The sequence below is a fragment of the Uranotaenia lowii genome, chromosome 2, assembly GCF_029784155.1.
Source record: "Uranotaenia lowii strain MFRU-FL chromosome 2, ASM2978415v1, whole genome shotgun sequence".
Lineage (NCBI taxonomy): Eukaryota > Metazoa > Arthropoda > Insecta > Diptera > Culicidae > Uranotaenia > Uranotaenia lowii.
Genome location: NC_073692.1, coordinates 374,365,377 through 374,386,456, shown reverse-complemented (window position 1 = coordinate 374,386,456; position 21,080 = coordinate 374,365,377). Strand labels below are relative to the sequence as shown.

General features: G+C 34.4%; 2 protein-coding genes across 3 annotated transcripts in view; both read left to right on the top strand.

Annotated features, from left to right (window-relative positions):
• The window catches only part of LOC129747950 (cationic amino acid transporter 3), a 73,978-nt gene extending 68,008 nt beyond the window's left edge, over positions 1 to 5,970 (top strand). For both annotated transcript variants that reach the window (XM_055742379.1, XM_055742380.1), the window contains exons 3-4: positions 3,812 to 4,837; positions 4,901 to 5,970. In XM_055742379.1, coding sequence (XP_055598354.1) covers positions 3,812 to 4,837; positions 4,901 to 5,409 — 1,535 coding nt within the window. In that variant the 3' untranslated portion in view covers positions 5,410 to 5,970. The remainder of the gene's footprint in view (positions 1 to 3,811; positions 4,838 to 4,900) is intronic.
• An 8,896-nt stretch (positions 5,971 to 14,866) lies between these two features.
• The window catches only part of LOC129748907 (cationic amino acid transporter 3-like), a 36,788-nt gene continuing 30,574 nt past the window's right edge, over positions 14,867 to 21,080 (top strand). The window contains exon 1 of the mRNA XM_055743700.1: positions 14,867 to 15,110. The gene's annotated coding sequence lies outside the window, so the exon portion shown is untranslated. The remainder of the gene's footprint in view (positions 15,111 to 21,080) is intronic.

Here is a 21,080-nt window from a genome sequence, read left to right as displayed (position 1 = left end):
GGTGAGGGTTGTGGGTGTTGGGTTTGGTTACTGTTTTTTACCTATGATTTTTGCCCAACAATCAATTTACGAGTACAAAAAAATGGAAACAAATTATGTTTGTAACTTTATGATTATTCATTTTTAAGTACTTTGACATTGAAAGTTATCGTATTAAATCGTAACTTTAGAAAATTGGTCCTAAACCTTTTAGGTTGGGCTGAATTCGCTTTCGTCGATGGTTATAATCTTTGAACTTGTTTAAGAGTCTGATAGATCAAACTTAGTTGATTTGGGCATAAAATAAGCTTTTTTGGGAGAGTCTTCCTTTTCTCAAAAAAAAAATAATTCTATACTTAAATCGAACAAGCCCAATCTTCAAAACTGTTTTGCAAATCTAGATTTTAACCTTTGATGATAATAAATTAAATTTTCATTAAATAAATAACAGTAAGAGATTATAATCCTCAGATTTCCTGTCTTGATGCAAACTTGAACCAAATCAATGATTTCAGTTTGAAATTTGGCATTAAAAAACTGCAATATTAACTGCAATATTAATTATTATTGTTTACCCCATTCTTCAGAATTTTGTGCAGATTTTTAAGGTGAAGATGTTAAAAGCAAATATTTTTCATAATCGAATCAATTCCATAATGAATATCCTGTGGATGATTTTTTTAAATAAAATTTGGGATTTTCGGATAAAACAAAGAAATTCTGAAATTCTACCTTTAATTTGTGATTTTCAGCTGAATTTTGTTTACAAATTAATTTTGTTTAGAAAATTGAAATCTGGAACTTGAATCGACAAGCAATCTTAACACATCAAGGATCGCGAATAAATCTATGATGAGAAACACCGAAATTCAGCATTCTATATCTGAAAAACCCCTGGAGTAAATTTTACAAATTTAGCATTTTTCAGTTACGGCAAATGTTTTGTTCAATTTTGTCGAATAAAGTTTAACATTCAAATTCAGTTCATTCGAGTTACACTTCGAAGTGTTCGAAGTTGGCAAGCGAAAAAACGAGATATCTCGTATTTGGTCCGCAATATGTTAAGTTCATGATCTCTTAAATTCCCCAACAATTTATGTTGATTGTAATTCGATAATTTTCCTGAATTTTAAAGCTGCATTCTGAATCTGAATTCTGAACCTGCAAACATTGCATCATTCATAAATTTATTATTTAATTTTTGAAGTTCAGGTTTAATCTAAATTAAACCTGAAATTTATTATTTCATTTTTGAAGTTCAGGTTTAATCGAAATTATTTATTTTTAATCTGTATTGTGGATTAGAATTAAAATACGAATTTACAAAGATCTGAATCTGAGTTTTCAATTTGGGAATGCCATTTCGAAGCTTCAATTTTAGGATTTTTGTGCGAAAATAAGTTAAAGAACTTCGAATTTGAATATAAAACAAAATTTCTCTTTTTCATATTCGGAAAACTATTATCAAAATATTGAAAATGCACATGATCTAGAAAGACTTGATTTAAATTTGACATGAAATGACATGACATGACCAGGATTTCAAAGCAGCTTTTCATTTCTCATTTCTTATGATTATTCGAACTGAAAATCAAGAATCCTGAACTGGATACAGAATCCGAAATACGAAAATATGAAATCAATTTTGGTTGTGGGAATTATGGAATCAGAACAACTGAAATGGGTTTATTTAATTCGAAAATTAATATTCAGACCTGAATTTCGATGAAAAAAAAGAAAATTTTGAAAAGTTTAGACTTGATATGCATTTTTGAGGGCATTAGTTTGTAGTCTAGATTGTTACTCTTGATTCACTAACTCTTTTGTCATAATCTGGTTCTGAGTTTAAAATTTTGAGTGTAGAGTAGAATACCTCGTTTGCTGTTTTGGATCCTCATGGGGGGGGGGGATCCTCATGGATCCTCATGGGGCGTTCCTACGGCCATGGCTCAGGCATTCAAATCTGTCGTCGGAATGCGCCGAAGCTATCTGAGTGAATTGAATTGAACCTAACATATTTTCAACAAAAATGTTTATGAAAACTTTTTGATGATTATCATAAAGATTGATGATATTTCATAAAAATGATGATATTTCATAAAAAATGCTTTATTCTATAAGGCTTTGATTGTTTTTAGATAAGGGGTCCACATTCTGCCGGTGCGTATTGTTGGAAAAATACGCTTATATGTAGGTAGATGTTTCCCTCCAAATTTCACTGTTATTTGAACTGCCTTCAATGCCAAAAGACATACGCATACGTTGTTCAGCAGAAAATTTCCTTTGAAGATTGCTCGGTTTCAGAGTTAAAAGAAAAAACTTGATCGTTATTTGATGGAAAAATCACGCATGAGCTTTCATTAAGTCCTAAAGGGTGTCCACGATGAAATTGCCACACACAAAAATGATTAGCAAAATTCGAGTTTTCATCCGATTGCCATCAAATTTTCAGGGATTGAAAAATAACTATTAAACTTCATTACGTCCATACGTAAATGCTCGCACCTTGGCCTTTACCTCGGCCATAAGATTCTGCACAACCTATGAATCAACGGTTTTTTGCATATAAACCCATACTTTCTTTAGTTCCTCGACTGTCTTCACTATCTAGGTCGTTCAAGAAGATGCTGCTTCATAATCGCCCAGTACTTCTCGATGGGGCGGAGCTCCGGAGTGTTGAAATTTTTCAGCACGAAATTGACCTTTTTCTCCGCATACCACTTCAGCACGTCCTTGGAGTAGTGGCATGAGGCCAAATCCGGCCAGAAGATTGTTGGGACGTTGTGGGCCTTCAGGAGAGGAAGCAACTGCTTCTGGGGACACTCTTTCATGTACACCTGTCCGTTAATTGTGTCCTGGGTCACAAAAGGTGTACTCAGCTTCCCGCACGTGCAGGAGGCTTGCCAAAACAGGAATTTATTCGCAAATTGAGTGCGGACGTGCTCCTGAATGCTGAACTTATCCTTGGCCGTGAAAACTAGGCTGCCGGGGATCTGTTTGGAGACGGCACGGGTTTTGGCGGACTTATTCTGCTTCTCGTCGCTATTTTGGTCTTTCGTATCTTGAACGTCCGAAACCCAACCTTAGTTTTGGCCTTCTGGACAAAACTTTGGCTTAGGTGCAGCTTCTTAGCCACATCCGGAACGGAGGCGTTCGGGTTTCGGTTGAAGGCCCCAACTACGCGGTTGTTATTTTTGGTGTTGTACGGAATACTTTTTCCTTCACATCTGGGCTTCCGATCGGTGGTCAATCGTTCCTCGATGCGCTGAATCAATCGCGACACCGTGGAATTCGCGATTCCCAATGTTTTAGCGATGGAACGATGCGAAAGATCCTTGTTCTCGTGATGAATGCGCAAGATTTTATCACACACGAACTATTCTTTCGACTCCATTTCAGCGAGTTTCGATCACAGGACTTTAAAACTTGCAGGATGTATACAATGCACTATGAAATAGTTAAATGTTAAATGATTTATACCGAAATGATGCAGAAACTCGATTCCTTGATCTTTCCTGAAATGTTGGCACGAAGTATTTTCTTTAAAAATTGTAACAGGACGATATTTAAAAATGACCATGGAAGAATGGAAACCCCGTGGTATGAGATGTGATATTGTAGACCCACTTAAACCTCCTTGGATTTCTGCTTTCTGGTCAGTGGTCACCAATATTTAGTTGCTCACCATAGTGACTGTAAATTTTGAAGAAAGTTCTCAAACAAAGGGGCCACCTTGAACGTAATTTGACTCAAATAGTCTCAGCAACTGTTCCTTAAATAATGCTATGACTATGAACTAAAATAATATCTTCTTTTTCAATATCTATTACAGGAACGGCTAGTGTGGCCCGAGGCATGAGCGGCTACATCGACGCACTGATTGACAACAAAATGAGCACAGCTCTGCGGGAAGCAATGGGCATGGACGTGTCCTTTTTGTCCGACTATCCGGATTTCTTCTCCTTCCTGGTGGTGATGATCTTGGCTGGTTTGCTAGCGTATGGCGTAAAGGAGTCCACCTTGATGAACAACATCTTCACTGGGGTGAACTTGTGCGTTATCGGCATCGTGCTGGTAGCCGGTGGCATGAACAGCGACCCGAAGAACTGGAACATCGCAAAGGAGGACATTCCTGCGGGCATTGACGGTGGTATGGGTGGATTTGTGCCTTACGGATTTGCCGGTATCATGGCGGGAGCTGCCAAGTGTTTCTACGGGTTCGTTGGGTTCGATTGTATCGCCACAACCGGAGAAGAAGCGAAGAACCCTAGCAGGAATATTCCGCTAGCTATTGTGATCTCGTTGATTGTTATTTTCCTAGCTTATTTTGGAATATCGACCGTTTTGACCATGGCATTACCGTACTATCTCCAGAATCCGGATGCGCCTTTCCCGCATCTGTTCGAGCAGCTGGAGTGGCATGTGATAAAGTGGATCGTTTCGATTGGTGCCATTTTTGCCCTCTGTACCAGTTTACTTGGGGCCATGTTCCCGTTGCCGCGTGTCCTGTACGCCATGTCCTCCGATGGAATTATCTATAAAAAACTGCAAACGGTTCATCCGAAAACTCAAACTCCCATTTTGGCGACCATGCTTTCGGGACTTCTGGCTGCCATTATGGCTGCACTTTTCAATCTGCATCAGTTGATTGATATGATGTCGATCGGAACCCTGCTAGCGTATACGATTGTCGCTGTTAGTGTGCTCATATTACGGTACCAGGACAATACTTTCGCCAGCACCACCGAGGTCAACGTTACGATTCCCAAGGTTCTGAGGCAGCTGTTCAATGTTCCCAAGCTGCGGGACCCTAGCGGTCTGTCTTCTGGCATTGTAAAAGTTGGAATTTGCATTTTCGGTAAGGACTCAATTATATATGTTGTTAAAATTTCAACTCACTAACGACATTATACCTTTACAGCCCTGCTCGTTTGTGCCCTCTGCGGCATGTTGGCCCTCGGAACCGATGAGCTTTCGGCTGGGGATGCCGGTATGATTGCCGGCATATCGATCGTTTGCTTCCTGATGGTTCTCACGTTTGTAATTACCTCGATGCAGCCGACGGAAAATGTCAAGCTTACCTTCAAAGTCCCACTGGTTCCACTGCTACCCATGTTGAGCGTGATCTTCAATCTCTACCTGATGTTCCAGCTGGATTCCGGAACATGGATCCGATTCGTCATTTGGGTAGCCATCGGTTATTTCATCTATTTCTCGTACGGCATCCGACACTCAGTAGAAGGACAGAGTCCGGCTAGCGCTGCTCCGATTGTTGCCAGTGACGCCATCAATGGCCAGAATCGATTGAGTAAGAGTGGTATTTATAACAATGGATTCGACGCCAGCACCGATAAGATAGTAGCATCCATCGAACCGGAGGGCAAAGGTCGGAAAAGCTCCAAGAATTCGTACACAATCAACAACGAATAGTCATTGCGAATCAATTTTAGTGCATAAGTACAAAGATAGAATTCCAACTGAAATCTTCAGTATTCCAGCTAGCAGCAGCAGATTGCAGCTTCCATCAGTACTATTCCGCTATCGGATCCATCGAAGAGACATTTCGGCGTCGATCTATCGTCAGCTCTCTCTCGAATTGTAATTTTTTGTTGTATAACTTGGGCATTGCGCCTCGGGATGCCTCGGGACCAAACCCAGTCTACCATAGGTCCCCACGGTCCTACTTAGTAGGACCCGAGACTCATTTTTAACCACGTTCGTGTGCCTTCTCTTGAAGGAAGGATTGTAATGGTCCTGTACGTATGTATGTTAAGGACTCCGGATGTTCGTCTGTGGCGAACTCAAGTTAAATGTTTGTGATAAAAAAGTAGTGTAAAGTTTTATCCAAGATAAGCAGAGTTTTAATCACACGACAATATTTTAGGATGAAGAAAAAAACAAGAAAAATAATCAGGAAAGCCTTGTTTTAAAACGTTGTACTCTAAGTCTTTAAAAGGTTGTTTTACGATAAGTTGAATAATAAATAATAAAAAGATCCAAGATAAGTGTTTCAATTGAGCATTCGAACGCAACCCGGATCTAGAGATTGAGATTATTCTAAGGTTGCCAGAATTTTTTCCACTCCCATCCGGGCCTAGCAATTCCGGGCATTTTTTCAAAAAAACCTGGCAAAATCCGGGCATGGATTTTAATTTTTCAAATCCAAAAACCGGGCAAAAACCGGGCAAAATTTAGGTGTTATTATACATAAAAGCAAAGTAAAAAATGGAAAAAATTGAAATTAATATTTTATTTATGTAATTGCAGACTTCTAAAAACTTTTTGAAACACTTAAATATTTAAAGGTTTATAAAAGTAAATCAGCGAAATTATTTGGAACAACCGTTGAAAATTTTCATACCGTTAATCGATTTTGCTGAAACTTACTCAAAAACTTTGATTGTTTTTTGGTTTCTTTGTGAAAATTGTGAAAAAATCCGGGCGATATCCGGACTTTTTTCTCGATATCCGGGCAACCGGGCCGGACCGGACTTTATCGAAATTTTGCATCAAATATCCGGGCAAACCCGGATAAAACCGGGCAATCTGGCAAGCTTAGATTATTCGATAAGAGTTGTTTTGCTTTATCGGCTAGATTATCCGCGCAATAATAAAAAACAATCGATAATAGATTTCGATTGTGGTTTTTTTTTCAAAATCTTTCCGGAGTGAAAAAACAAAATTGTAAAAAGTCTTGCTTATTGTTATTTCTTAGCACTCATTGTTGGAATATCAAGTTGGAGGAAAGAAAATAGCTTATGATAACATTAAGATGGCGTATGAAGCTCGTGTGGGAGAATTATTGAGGATTTTATAAACTCGCTAATTTTGAAATACTCAGAGCCTGGCTCCATTTTACTCAGACATCGTCTTTTGTATAACGCAGCCGTCGCTTGATCTAAAACGACTCAGTTTTTTCTAGTAACGGCTACTCAGACGACATGAAAATTGGCACTCGGCGAATTCGAGTGCTTGAAGGCGACAACTGAGTAAATTTTGATCAGTTTGCTCAAGACATTCGACGTTGTTTGTATTCGTCAGCCACAAATTGGGAAACTATTATGGTAAATATTGATTTTTATGGCTGATTCATGATTATTAGTACATTGTTCATCTTATTGCAGGGTAAAGTGAAAAAACTCAGAAACAGGCGGATGTCCCCGGGAAACATCAATGAAACTTTTTCGCGAATGCAACGGCGGATTAGACCAGGTGATGCAAAAGTGATCTATACGTACGTTATATGGGACTTTAGTCACATAAAGGGCACAAAAGTGCTCAAAACGGGATTTGGTAAGTCATAAAAAGTGCATTGATGTGCTTTCAACATCAAATCACCACTTCGAGTTTTAGTTTCAGTTAGAACAACATCTAGGCGTGGTCTAGTGATAGCGTGTTCGATTTTCCCCATGAAGGTCGAAGTTCGATCCCCAAGGCGGGCATGTTTTTTTTTAATAAGTAATTTAGTAATTGAGTGACCATTCTTATGCGATATATGTAGGAAATGTAGGAAAGAAGCAATTGAGCAATTTGTCGAGTTTGGAATCCGGCGCGTGGCATCATGGCGGCGCCGGTACAGAACATAGTAAATAATCAAGAGAAGGTGATATGAACCGAAGCCAAGGGTTCAGTTGAGATAGAGAGAGATTTTTTTACTCATTTTGCGATTTTTGGAAGCTGAATTAAGTGGCCGCTGGAAGCTGAATAGAGGATCATTAAGACTTGTTTGGAACTTGAAAGTATCAATAAGAACTTAAATTTTAAGCTGCATAGAACGTACTTCATATCAATGCTGGGGCTGAGTAAGCGTTTTTGTACATGTTTTATGGGACTTTTTGTTGCTTGGGAATACTCATTAATGAGACCACTTTCAGCAAAACCTCTCATCCTTACGACTCGACGCCTGAACTCTCCTCTAACGACTTGAAAACCAACATCTCCTTGCAATGACTCGAAATTCCCACACAAACCTCTCCTCTTCGCGACTTGAGGCCTGATCTCTTCTCTAACGACTCGAGATCCGACCCCTCCTCGCATCGACTCGAGGTTGACCTCTCCTCTGCACGATTCAAGGCCCGATCTCTCCTCTAACGACTTCAGATATGACCTCTCCTCGTAATGACTCGAGGTGACCACTAGTACCCCTCCTCTTGTTCATTAAGGGCCTGATCCCACTTCTTGCGACTCGAGACCCGAACCCTTATCATGAAGACTCGGGGTTGACCACACAAACCTCTCCACCTGGAGGTTCGAGGCCTGATCTCTCCTCTAACGACTCCAAGCCCGACCTTTTATCTCCAGGATTCGAAGTTCGCCTCCTTGCCCGTCGTGTGCCAGATCAAGAGCAGCTTATCCTAGACTCGCGCCTGTCACGGCACACGCGCGGGACTTAACGCAACGACTCGGATGATTCCGACGAAGTCATCATCCTACTCCTACTCGAATGGCTCACCAGGCGTCGAGAACCACTCTACCCGTGGGTATTCTCCGAACGTGGAATAATCCTTTCCAAACGATTTCCACTGCGAAGAAGGTATAGTCTCTCGGATACTCCCCGAAAGTGGAGCATCCTACGCACAAACGCGGCGCAACCACGGAATCCGCTGCGCAGAATAATAAAGATAAAGATAAAGAAGGTGTTGCCTTATCTTTTGTAGCTTCAAACCGTAGGGTCGGACGAACTCTACTCGATAGCCCTCCGTCGAAGGGGTCAGTCTATTCCGATCGTTGTCCGGTCTTCTTTATCCCCCATGGCTGGCAACCCTAGGATTTTTGGCCCACGGATTTTTCTACCCGTTGTGTGCCAGATCGAGAGCAGCTTGTCCTGGACTCGCGCCTGTCACGGCAGACGTTCGGGACTTTGAACGCTACGACTCGGATGTTTCCCGACGGTGACGACATTCTACTCCGATTCGAGAGGCTCGCCCGGCATCGAGCCTCTCTACCCATGGGTATCCCCCGACAGTGGTTAACCCTCTTCCTTCGAGGTCCGCTACGAGGAAGGTGTAAAATCCTGCCCGGTTCGTATAAAGGTCCTTCGATCACTGACTCGTTGAGCTCGTTCATCCAGTTTTTCCGCTCGCTACACGCTTAGCTCAGATCAGTCTATTCGATGTTTATTAGAGCCTATAGCTTAGAATGCCACATTCTCCCCTTGCTGAAAACAAGATATGCTTGAGTAACCTGAGGCTAACGGTGTTAAAGTTAAAGTCCTCCACTTTCTTATGTTTTTAATGTATGAATTAAATATATATGTGACCTATTGATATTCGGATTTTTTTTTAAAGACATGGTTATCATCAAAATTCTATAATGCTGGTTTGACACATAAATTCCATCTTATCCTTGTTTATAATTGATAATCATTTCCCTTTTCTTTCTGGCTTCGCCATGCTTTAAATCCATTTTGTATGAAATTATCAAACTTTGGCAAAACATATTAATCTCAACTATATTTCCAGGATTTCCGGAAGCTAATAACCATATAAATTTCTACCATCACTTATTCTCCCCTTGCCTAAAAAAAAAAACAACTATAATCTTACAATTAAATTTCTGTTTCACTAATTTTCAGTTGTTCTGTATTATTTTATCTAAGCATCATTGATTTCTATTATGCAACATCACGTGATATTATTTTTTTAAGTTTTCTTCCACTTTGGCTTTTTTTTTAAATCATGTTGAGTTTTTCATAATTCGCTAGCAAAACAAAGTTGTTGTTGTAATCCTTCTTTTAGCTAATTATATTTGCTGATTCCCTCTTGAGTTCTGATTCTTCAGGTGTTGTTTTTTTTTGCTTAGATATTTTAAACTGACATTAAAACAGTAATGTTAATTAATTTTTTATTTTTAGGAGTGCTCTGCCAAAATGCATTGCGATGGGCTAAAACCAGCTTTTATTGTTTTCAAAGTAGGCACTGCCATGAGCTAAACTCGGCTAAAGTGCATTGCAATGAGCTAAACCTGACTTTACTAGATTTCGATGCCGGCACTGCCATGAGCTAAAACTCGGCTGATGTGCGTTGCCATGGGCTAAACCCGGCTTTTCTTGTTTTCAATACCGGCACTGCCATGAGCTAAAACTCGGCTAAAGTGCATTGCCATGGGCTAAACCTGGCTTTACTTGATCGCGATGCCAGCACTGCCATGAGCTAAAACTCGGCTGATGTGCGTTGCCATGGGTTAAACCTGGCTTTACTTGATTTCGATACCGGCACTGCCATGAGGTAAATCTCGGCTGATGTGCGTTGCCATGGGCTAAACCTTGCTTTACTTGATTTCGATACCGGCACTGCCATGAGCTAAAACTCGGCTGATGTGCGTTGCCATGTGCTAAACCTGGCTTTACTTGATTTCGATGCCGGCACTGCCATGAGCTAAAACTCGGATGAAGTGCATTGCCATGGGATAAACCCAGCTTTTCTTGTTTTCAACGTCGGCACTGCCATGAGCTAAACTCGGCTAGAGTGCATTGCCATGATTAAATTCATGGGTTATTTTATTTCTGTGTTATTTCTTTTTAGGTTTTCTTTCATTTTTGTGTTAGTAAATTTTGTTCATTAAATTTAATTTTATTTCCATTTGAACTTTGTTTATTTTTTTTTCTTAAATTCGATTCTAAATACATATTTTTTCTAAATTTATCTTTATTTCAATTAAATTAAAGTGTGCTCTAATTTTATTTCGATTTTTTTTAAAACATAATTAACTTAATTTGAATTTAATTTTAATTCAAATGTAATGCCAATTTAATTTTAATTTCATTGTAATTTAATTTTAATTTAATTGTAATTTAATTGTAATTTATTTTTAATTTATTTTTAATTTAATTTTGATTAAATTTTAATTTAATTTTAATTTAATTTTAATATAATTTTAATTTAATTTTAATATAATTTTAATATAATTTTAATTTAATTTTAATTTAATTTTAATTTAATTTTAATTTAATTTTAATTTAATTTTAATTTAATTTTAATTTAATTTTAATTTAATTTTAATTTAATTTTAATTTAATTTTAATTTAATTTTAATTTAATTTTAATTTAATTTTAATTTAATTTTAATTTAATTTTAATTTAATTTTAATTTAATTTTAATTTAATTTTAATTTAATTTTAATTTAATTTTAATTTAATTTTAATTTAATTTTAATTTAATTTTAATTTAATTTTAATTTAATTTTAATTTAATTTTAATTTAATTTTAATTTAATTTTAATTTAATTTTAATTTAATTTTAATTTAATTTTAATTTAATTTTAATTTAATTTTAATTTAATTTTAATTTAATTTTAATTTAATTTTAATTTAATTTTAATTTAATTTTAATTTAATTTTAATTTAATTTTAATTTAATTTTAATTTAATTTTAATTTAATTTTAATTTAATTTTAATTTAATTTTAATTTAATTTTAATTTAATTTTAATTTAATTTTAATTTAATTTTAATTTAATTTTAATTTAATTTTAATTTAATTTTAATTTAATTTTAATTTAATTTTAATTTAATTTTAATTTAATTTTAATTTAATTTTAATTTAATTTTAATTTAATTTTAATTTAATTTTAATTTAATTTTAATTTAATTTTAATTTAATTTTAATTTAATTTTAATTTAATTTTAATTTAATTTTAATTTAATTTTAATTTAATTTTAATTTAATTTTAATTTAATTTTAATTTAATTTTAATTTAATTTTAATTTAATTTTAATTTAATTTTAATTTAATTTTAATTTAATTTTAATTTAATTTTAATTTAATTTTAATTTAATTTTAATTTAATTTTAATTTAATTTTAATTTAATTTTAATTTAATTTTAATTTAATTTTAATTTAATTTTAATTTAATTTTAATTTAATTTTAATTTAATTTTAATTTAATTTTAATTTAATTTTAATTTAATTTTAATTTAATTTTAATTTAATTTTAATTTAATTTTAATTTAATTTTAATTTAATTTTAATTTAATTTTAATTTAATTTTAATTTAATTTTAATTTAATTTTAATTTAATTTTAATTTAATTTTAATTTAATTTTAATTTAATTTTAATTTAATTTTAATTTAATTTTAATTTAATTTTAATTTAATTTTAATTTAATTTTAATTTAATTTTAATTTAATTTTAATTTAATTTTAATTTAATTTTAATTTAATTTTAATTTAATTTTAATTTAATTTTAATTTAATTTTAATTTAATTTTAATTTAATTTTAATTTAATTTTAATTTAATTTTAATTTAATTTTAATTTAATTTTAATTTAATTTTAATTTAATTTTAATTTAATTTTAATTTAATTTTAATTTAATTTTAATTTAATTTTAATTTAATTTTAATTTAATTTTAATTTAATTTTAATTTAATTTTAATTTAATTTTAATTTAATTTTAATTTAATTTTAATTTAATTTTAATTTAATTTTAATTTAATTTTAATTTAATTTTAATTTAATTTTAATTTAATTTTAATTTAATTTTAATTTAATTTTAATTTAATTTTAATTTAATTTTAATTTAATTTTAATTTAATTTTAATTTAATTTTAATTTAATTTTAATTTAATTTTAATTTAATTTTAATTTAATTTTAATTTAATTTTAATTTAATTTTAATTTAATTTTAATTTAATTTTAATTTAATTTTAATTTAATTTTAATTTAATTTTAATTTAATTTTAATTTAATTTTAATTTAATTTTAATTTAATTTTAATTTAATTTTAATTTAATTTTAATTTAATTTTAATTTAATTTTAATTTAATTTTAATTTAATTTTAATTTAATTTTAATTTAATTTTAATTTAATTTTAATTTAATTTTAATTTAATTTTAATTTAATTTTAATTTAATTTTTATTCAACTTTAATTTAATTTTAGTTGAATTCAGATTTAAATATTTTTGTCATGATTTTCTTCTTTGTTGGAAATTGAATTTTTACATCTTACATCAGTTCAATTTGAAAAGATAAATAATAAAGAATCATTCGAAAACATAACTGTTCATATTATTGGAAAGTTACTCTTTTGAAATACATGCGTAATTTAGGGTAGTATATAACTCATATAGATATTATGTGGTAATAATGCATAGAATAAAACAAGTTTTGTGTTTCATTTTTGTGACGTGTATCTTATTTCAAAACTTTCTGGACCGACTGCCTATCAATGATTGGCCGTCGTTGATTTTTAAGTTGACGGCCATTTGTATTCAATTTTCGTCACTTACCTGATGTAAGAAGTAATACACAACACTCCAGGGTACAAACCACGCAACAGCTTCCAACGAAAACACCTTTCTCATCTATTTCTTGTTGCCATACCTCGAAACAACACTGGCACCTGGAGCAAAATTTCATGACAACCTCAGCTGCTTCCAAAAAGACAGATTTGGACCGGCTCTCTGCCTTCGTACACAAAGGACAATTCCATCCTGGCTTGAATCGCCAATGTAAAATCCTGCCCGGTTCGTATAAAGGTCCTTCGATCACTGACTCGTTGAGCTCGTTCATCCAGTTTTTCCGCTCGCTACACGCTTAGCTCAGATCAGTCTATTCGATGTTTATTAGAGCCTATAGCTTAGAATGCCACAGAAGGTATAGTCTTATCCCCGCAGTTTCCCCCTTAGGAAGCGGCACTACTCGGATACTTCCCGACATTGGGGTGTCCTACACACGTTCGCGGCGCACCCCTGATCTCCACTACGCAGAAGGTGATGCCTTATCTTTGTAGCTTCGATCGGACACACACTACTCAGATGCGCCCCGTCGATGGAGTCATCCTACACCGTTCGCGGACTGCCGTTGGTTCCAGCTCCTCTGCAGGGGGAGTCTGACCCGGGTGAACCCATCGCTGACCGCATGCCAAGTGTTGGAATCCGCACACATCCTCTGTATCACGTTGTCTGCTGTCGTATAGGGCCCACAGAATTTGGCATGGGAAATTATTGTGAGATTTTTATCTCAACACACATCTGAGATATTCAGATTGGTGCATGTATCCCCATGGCCCACGTTACCCCACCCTTCCCCACTTCTACGAACCATTTGAATTAATAATAGCATATTTAAACAATTTCTAGTATTTTATCAGCATTTAAAGCTACTATAAGATTTTCCTCTAACATTAACGAATTTTCCTTTTACCTGTAGAACTTCGTCTTATTTTTAACACTTATGACCATGACGTTAAATGATGAAACAAAACTTCTCGATTAGATTTGGTTCCGAAAAATGCTAGAGTAAAACACCATAAATAATCTAATCATAATAAATCCTAGAAGTCAGTTAAAAATGCAGTTATCTATTTAAAAAGTTTGTTCAAGCAAAAAACCATTTTTTAATTTTTTTTAAATTTTGCATTGATTTAATTTCCTTAAGTTCCTCAATGCTTTATTTACTCTTTCTATCAGAAATTCTTGGAGATAGTTAAAAATGTTCCCCAAATACAAAATTTGAAGAGAAAAAATATTAGCGACTGTTTAAACCAGTTTTTTTAATAATTTTTTTTTCAACGTCTTCCCCAGTAGTCGTTAATTATTGTATGAGGACGGGAAAATGAATGAAAAACATGTTCCGTTACAACCATTTTGCTAAGTTCACCACTATCTTAGAAAAAAAAACTCCCTAAGGTAGGCTCAGATTTTACCTATATTTTTCTGATATTCTTCTCACGCCTTGCTATCTGAAGAGTAACGCCACAATCAGACAGCATTTCGCTGGCCGCGCCACGCGCTCTCGCTCGTTGCGATTAGCGACAGTTTGTTGTGCTGTAAGAAACGGGAGCCAGTAAAAACAACGTGAAGGGAAAATCAGAACCCCCGTCAAGCATGGGCAACGACAACGGCATCAACGCCTCAACCATTCATCGGAAGTAGCTTAAAAATAATTTCAGTCGAATTTTATCCTCCCATCGGAACGGTAACGAGCTCCACAAGACAAAAAAGGGAAACCAGCCAGAAAGCCAACTCGGGAACTAACTGTCAAGTCGTTAGGCGCGCGGGCTCGCTGACGTCGTGACGCGCTAGCGTTATCTTGCGTTCCAGTTTTTTTTAGTGAGAAACGACTCGTCGCGGCGTGCCCACTAAATCTTGTGCGTTCGGATCGGAAACAGTGACATCAGCAATAGGAGGTGGGTTTTTCGGTTAAATGGGGGGTCAGGTGAATGAGGTTTTGAAGAGGATACGTAATTCGATCCGTCCCTGACTTGGTTGGAGAAATTTTCAGGATTATATAAAACCGAGAAGGGCTATTGGCGAGGTTCCTTAAGCGATATGCACGTGTTTGACTCCGCTGAAAGTTGCGAAAATAGATCGAATTCAAGGTTTTCGAAGGACATTTTTTGCTGCTAGCCATTGCGGAGAAGAAGATTTATTACCGGGCCAATTGATTTGACATGTTGAGAATACTTTTTTTGCGAAAACAATCGTGAACCCATTAAATTCGGATCTTCTCCGCGCCGAGTTTCACCATCCGCCAAACAACCAAACGTTGCTTTCGACGATCGCGGCAGCAGCAGCGCCGTGATGTGTTATGACGCTGTTCTCAATTACAGCAATGATACCTACTTGTGATAAAAGCAAATATGTAATGTGGATGTGTACGTATTCAAGCCATTCATCCCGTTTGGTTAGATTCCTGCCCTAAAAATAGGATACAATTTTACTACGGGATACATTTCATCGCTATGAAGTTGTCCTATGGTTGATTTGCCAAATTAGGCTCAGGTTTTCCAACGGTCATCTGACTGAAAAATCTTAATTTGAAACTTTTATCTGATTGCATTCGAAATTATGCATTTACACATAAAATGCATGTGACTTCTCAGAAGTATCCAAGCCCTTTTGAAATCGTATGCCGGAATTGGTTTGATTTTTTTGCCATCTTTCGGCCTTGTTGAGATGTGACATATGCGAAAATAAATAATCCACGGTCATGGTTCATTCCGCTGATGAAACCGTGATCGTTTAATTTTTAATTTTCCTGAAGAAGGTATGTAGGTATGCCGTTTACGATTTCACCTCGGAAAATAGGTGCTGAGGTCATTGCACTGGATTTGGAAAATTTTATTCCAAGGTAGCTGGACACCGTCATACATATTCTTCTGTGGGAACCTTAATCATTCAGCTGACAGAAGAGTTTTCTAGAAATCTTCTGAATTGGACCTTTCTCAATATTAATGTGCTACGCAGGAAGACAAAGAGAGAGTGCCAGTGATCTTGATCCGCCAAAGATGATCAAAACTGTGATGGTGCGGCGGCGAAAACAAAACAGCTGGCCACGAAATCTATATCTAGAGGTTAGAAGAGAGGTGTGTCTGTCTGTCGGCTGCGCGTAAGAATATTTGGCGCAATTCAAAACAAAGAGCGAACAGCCAGAAGAATTTTCTTCGAATCGAATACTCCATATCGATGATACTATTTTGATACCTACAGCATCAGGACGCTTTGCACCCGGATGAACGTGACGATTTTTTCATCAATGGTGGGTGCGTTGATCAGAACGAAGATAACGGAGATGAAGGAATACTAACCAAATAATCGTGTTGACCTAATTATGAGGATTTATATTTTAAAATTTGGCAGACTTTATCTTCCAAGGCTCAACGTTCAGGAGACCGATCGTTATTACTTATTTTTTAAATGAAGAGTTAATCACCGTAAATTTATTTTATGAAATTATTTTATCGGCTATATCGGTGAAATTTCATATTCTTTGAGGAAGAATATTTAAGAATTGAAAGAATATAGACGGATAGAAGATTAGAATAAGGTGAAAGATGTTGAAAATGAGCGGAAGGGTAATTTTAATTTGAAAAACTTTTCATCACATTTCATCCATTTGTTCCTCACGGGCCTACTACCTTGCAGTGGTAGATACGGGATAGATTTGTAGCTACCATCACACAATAGTAGGCCTAGCGTGGTTCGTCCCACAAGCGGAAACTTGCAGTACGAACGAACAAAAAGATGAAATGTGATCGCTCAGAAAAGCTTCAAATACGACCGAGACACATTTATCGATAGATGCGGTTCTCGGTATTTCATCATTACGAAGTTACTTATTTACTCCACAGCTTAACAGTAAACTAGTAAAATTCTCAAAGTCTATCGTAGGAATCATCATCGCAATGTCTCCATTTCTCTGAATTAAAATTAAAATTTTTGAAATTAACACCTTTTAATTTTGAATTTGTACTTTGAAAAAATTTTATTGCGCCTTTGAAAGATTTTTCTAAAGACATGTAAAGAAGTTAAATTTCACCGATTCAATCCTTATTTTAACATACTGGCAAATTGGCAGCCATGTGATACTTTTCGCCCCTCCTTAATCAACAGAATTAGCAAAGCGGGTTTGAAATAACATTAATTATTTAATCTGTGTAATTTCAATTATAAAATATCTTTAAATTTGATTACTTTAACCCTCCAAAGCTGTTCGGGTCAATATGACCCGAAGCGCACATTTCAAAAATCTTTATCATCTTTCCCATATACTAAAGAACTGGGAATTTTGACAGACCAAGTATGTTCTATGAAAATAATGATCAAATTAACGACAAATAATTAAAATTTGAATTTTGAAAATCAGTTCATTGGGAAATGAAATACAGCTAAGCAAAGCAAAAATTGGATGTCGTTTTTTAAAAGTGAGATTTTTTTCTACCGGAAGATCTGAGATAGCGGTTAAAACTTTCATTGGACCCCAACATATATATACATTGTCGAATAGATGAATTCTTGACGATTTCAAACATCTATAAAACACTAAAATACAGAAAAGCTATCAGAAGTTATGAGTATTTTGAAAATAAAATTGATTTTTCTGATTTTTTACTTTCTGAACCAGTTTCTGATAACCTGGTCATATCGTTTTTTTTAAATATTGAGTAATAAAAATTAATTACCTACACAACGAATATAATAATATCAAAATCGGTTGACATTTACTGCCAGGAGAACGCCATCAAACTACCACTCAAATTTCTCCGAAATGGAAATTTTGCGAATGGCTTTGGTAGGTTAAAAGAACATCAAAATATTTTTTTGAAAGGAACTGTCGATTGATTGAAATAAATCGATTTTCTTATGACCAATTTTTTCCTGATAAAGTATAGAAAATCATCCGTTTTAACTTTTAGTGGGTTGTGTTGTTTCAAATTTTCAACTCCACAATTGAATGGGTTTCGATCAAATTGAAAATGTCCGTCTTACCCTATTTTCCCCTATATTCACAAAAAAATAAATCCAAGACTTTATAAAAAATTGACCAACGTTCATAGAGTAAGCTTTCCAGTTTTTTGTACGTATCCGGGCCTGACAAAACCGGCCATTTTTACCCAAAAACCTGACATAATGCGACTTTTTTATTTGTAAACTTTAAACTAAAAAATTCGGCCAAAATCCAGGTCCTTTCCATAAAAAGGCAAGGAAAAACGTGAAAATTTAACGCATGATTTTTTTTTACCAAAGCACATCAACGGCATACAAATTTTATCTTACAATTTCAAAAACAAAAATTATGCGAATTCGCTGAAATAAGTTAAAAACCATTCGTTATTTGATGTAAAAACCATAAATTTCGTGAACTTAATGTAATTTTTAGGTTTGGATTTCATTAAAATGCGGCCCTTTTTTCCTATTTTCAAAGTTTATATTTGAAAATCCGGCCAATCTGGAACCATGTTAGAGAAATTTCATAAGAAATGCAAAAATATACAGTAAGGTTTTTTTACACGGTTTTCGGGAGTTAACGGGGAACATTAGATTTGAGACCTGAGACCTGAGACCTGAGACCTGAGACCTGAGACCTGAGACCTGAGACCTGAGACCTGAGACCTGAATCCTGAAGTCTCAGGTTTCGAGTCTCCGGTCTCAGATCTCAGGACTCAGGTCTGAGGGCTCAGGTCTGAGGTCTAAGGGTACGAACACAGTGAGCGCGAAGCAAACTGCGAAGCGAAATATTCATTTACCGGATGAATTTCGCAAGTTCGTTTTTGAAGGCCGGCCACAGTGCACGCGAATTGCGAAGCGGTTCAACACTGAAAAAAACCTTTTGTGTTTTGCAAAAATTATTCACACGTGAAAAAATCTTTGCAAATTTATTTGCAGAATAAAAACTGTGAACGGGGAATACGTGCCGCGCAAAAAAACCGCTTTAATTCCGCGTTCATTCCGAAAAACCAAGATGGCGAAAATGGCAAAAAACACTGCTGAAATCGCATAAAACACCCATAATTGTGGAATTAGGTGAAAGGAATCAATTAGTTAGAAGTCGAATTTTGCAGTCTGACGCTATGAAACGCCATCTTAAAATCCAATTCGGCGGCTTCCGCTCAACTTTAAAATATTTCAAATGACTGAAAATCGCATGAAAACAAAACAAAAAACAAAACTTTGAGAAAAATATGGCAAAGGTGATAAAAATATTAGAAAAATATACCAAAACTTTGATAAATTTGACATGAAAATGGCAAAGCCATGACCATAATATTTAAAAAAGCTGACAAAATTAATTAAAATTGACTAAACTAAATAACAAAAAAATTACAATGATAACAAAACACGAAATAAAAACTTTGACAAATATTTGACAACATTATGGAAAATATGACAAATGAACTATAAATATGACAAATATACTTATTTGTATTATGTATTTGTCATCATTTTGTAATTTTTTTACATGTATTTAAAAGTATTTTGTTATCTTTTTATTTCATTCTTCATAATTTTGTCAGACTTTTATCATATTTTTTTCAGAATTTCGTCATATTCTAGTCCATTTGTCTTATTTTTTTCATTTAAAATTTTTGCCATATTTTTACCACCTTTTAAATATTTTTTTTATAGTTGTATATATGTGTCAGTTTTGTGATTTTATTGTAAATTTATTTATTACTCTGTCATTTTTGTAAATTAGTTGTCAAAATTTGTCATATTTTTCGGTATAATTTTTTCAGCACATTTGTCGTGTTTTATTCAAAGTTTTGTCATTTGTAATTATTTTGTTTGTCATATTTTTGTCATAGTTCTTTCAAATTTTTGTCATTTTTCAAATTTCAGTAATAGACTATTACTAATAGTTATTTATATTTTTGCCACGCAGTTTTGTTATATTTTTGTCATTATTACTTTATTTTTCAACACATTGTCATATTTTTGTTAATTTCTTTCAGTGCTTTTCTGCAGTTTTCTCAAAATTTTTGTCAATCATTTTTCATCTACTTTTTGAGCCTTTTTACTAATTACCTATATTGTGGATGCGATTTTCAGTTATTTACTGCCCTTTGAATTAAGCGGAAACCGCCATCTTTGATTTCAAGATGGCGTCGAACAGCCAAGTCGACTTCTACTTATTGAGCCCTTACATCCAACACCCAGATGTGGGAGTTTCGTGTGCTTTTCAGTCACTTCCAGCATTTTAAAGTTGAATGGAAGGGCACAGAGAACGGAAGGGGACATATTGGATTTCAAGATGGTATCGGACAACGAATTCTAACTTCTATCCGTTCAGCCCCTTCACCCTATACACATATTGTGGCACGTTTATTGCCAGTTAGATTTTGTTTCAATTGAAAAAGACTGACACCGCGTTATTTGTGAAAATCCACGCTAAAAAACCGTGCATTTTTCATAACCAACACAGAAACGGCAATGATAATTAAATAAATAAACTTTTGAAAAAGATTTTTTGATAATTATCATTTGCGAAAAGAAATATCCCAGAGAATATTTTCAGTGTATGTCCGGATGAACTGGATGAATTCGCGCGATCGAGCCCGGCTCTTCGCGAGAAAATTCGCTTGCACTGTGGCCGGTCGATGTTTTTTTCAACGTGTTTCAATCAGAAGCGGTTTTCCGCGCGTAGAAATTCGCTTCGCACTTCGCTTCGCGCTCACTGTGAATTCGACCTAAGGTTTTTGGTCTCATGACTATTTTGACTATTTTTCGCCATACTAGTTTAAAAAAAAATCAAACAAGCTTTTAAAGAAAACTGGAACAACAGATTTATGGTTGATTCTAAAAAGTATCTTACTAACAATCCTTCTTCCATCCCTCATTAACTACTTGGACGTGGCCGGCGTCGTTGTTGATCTTTC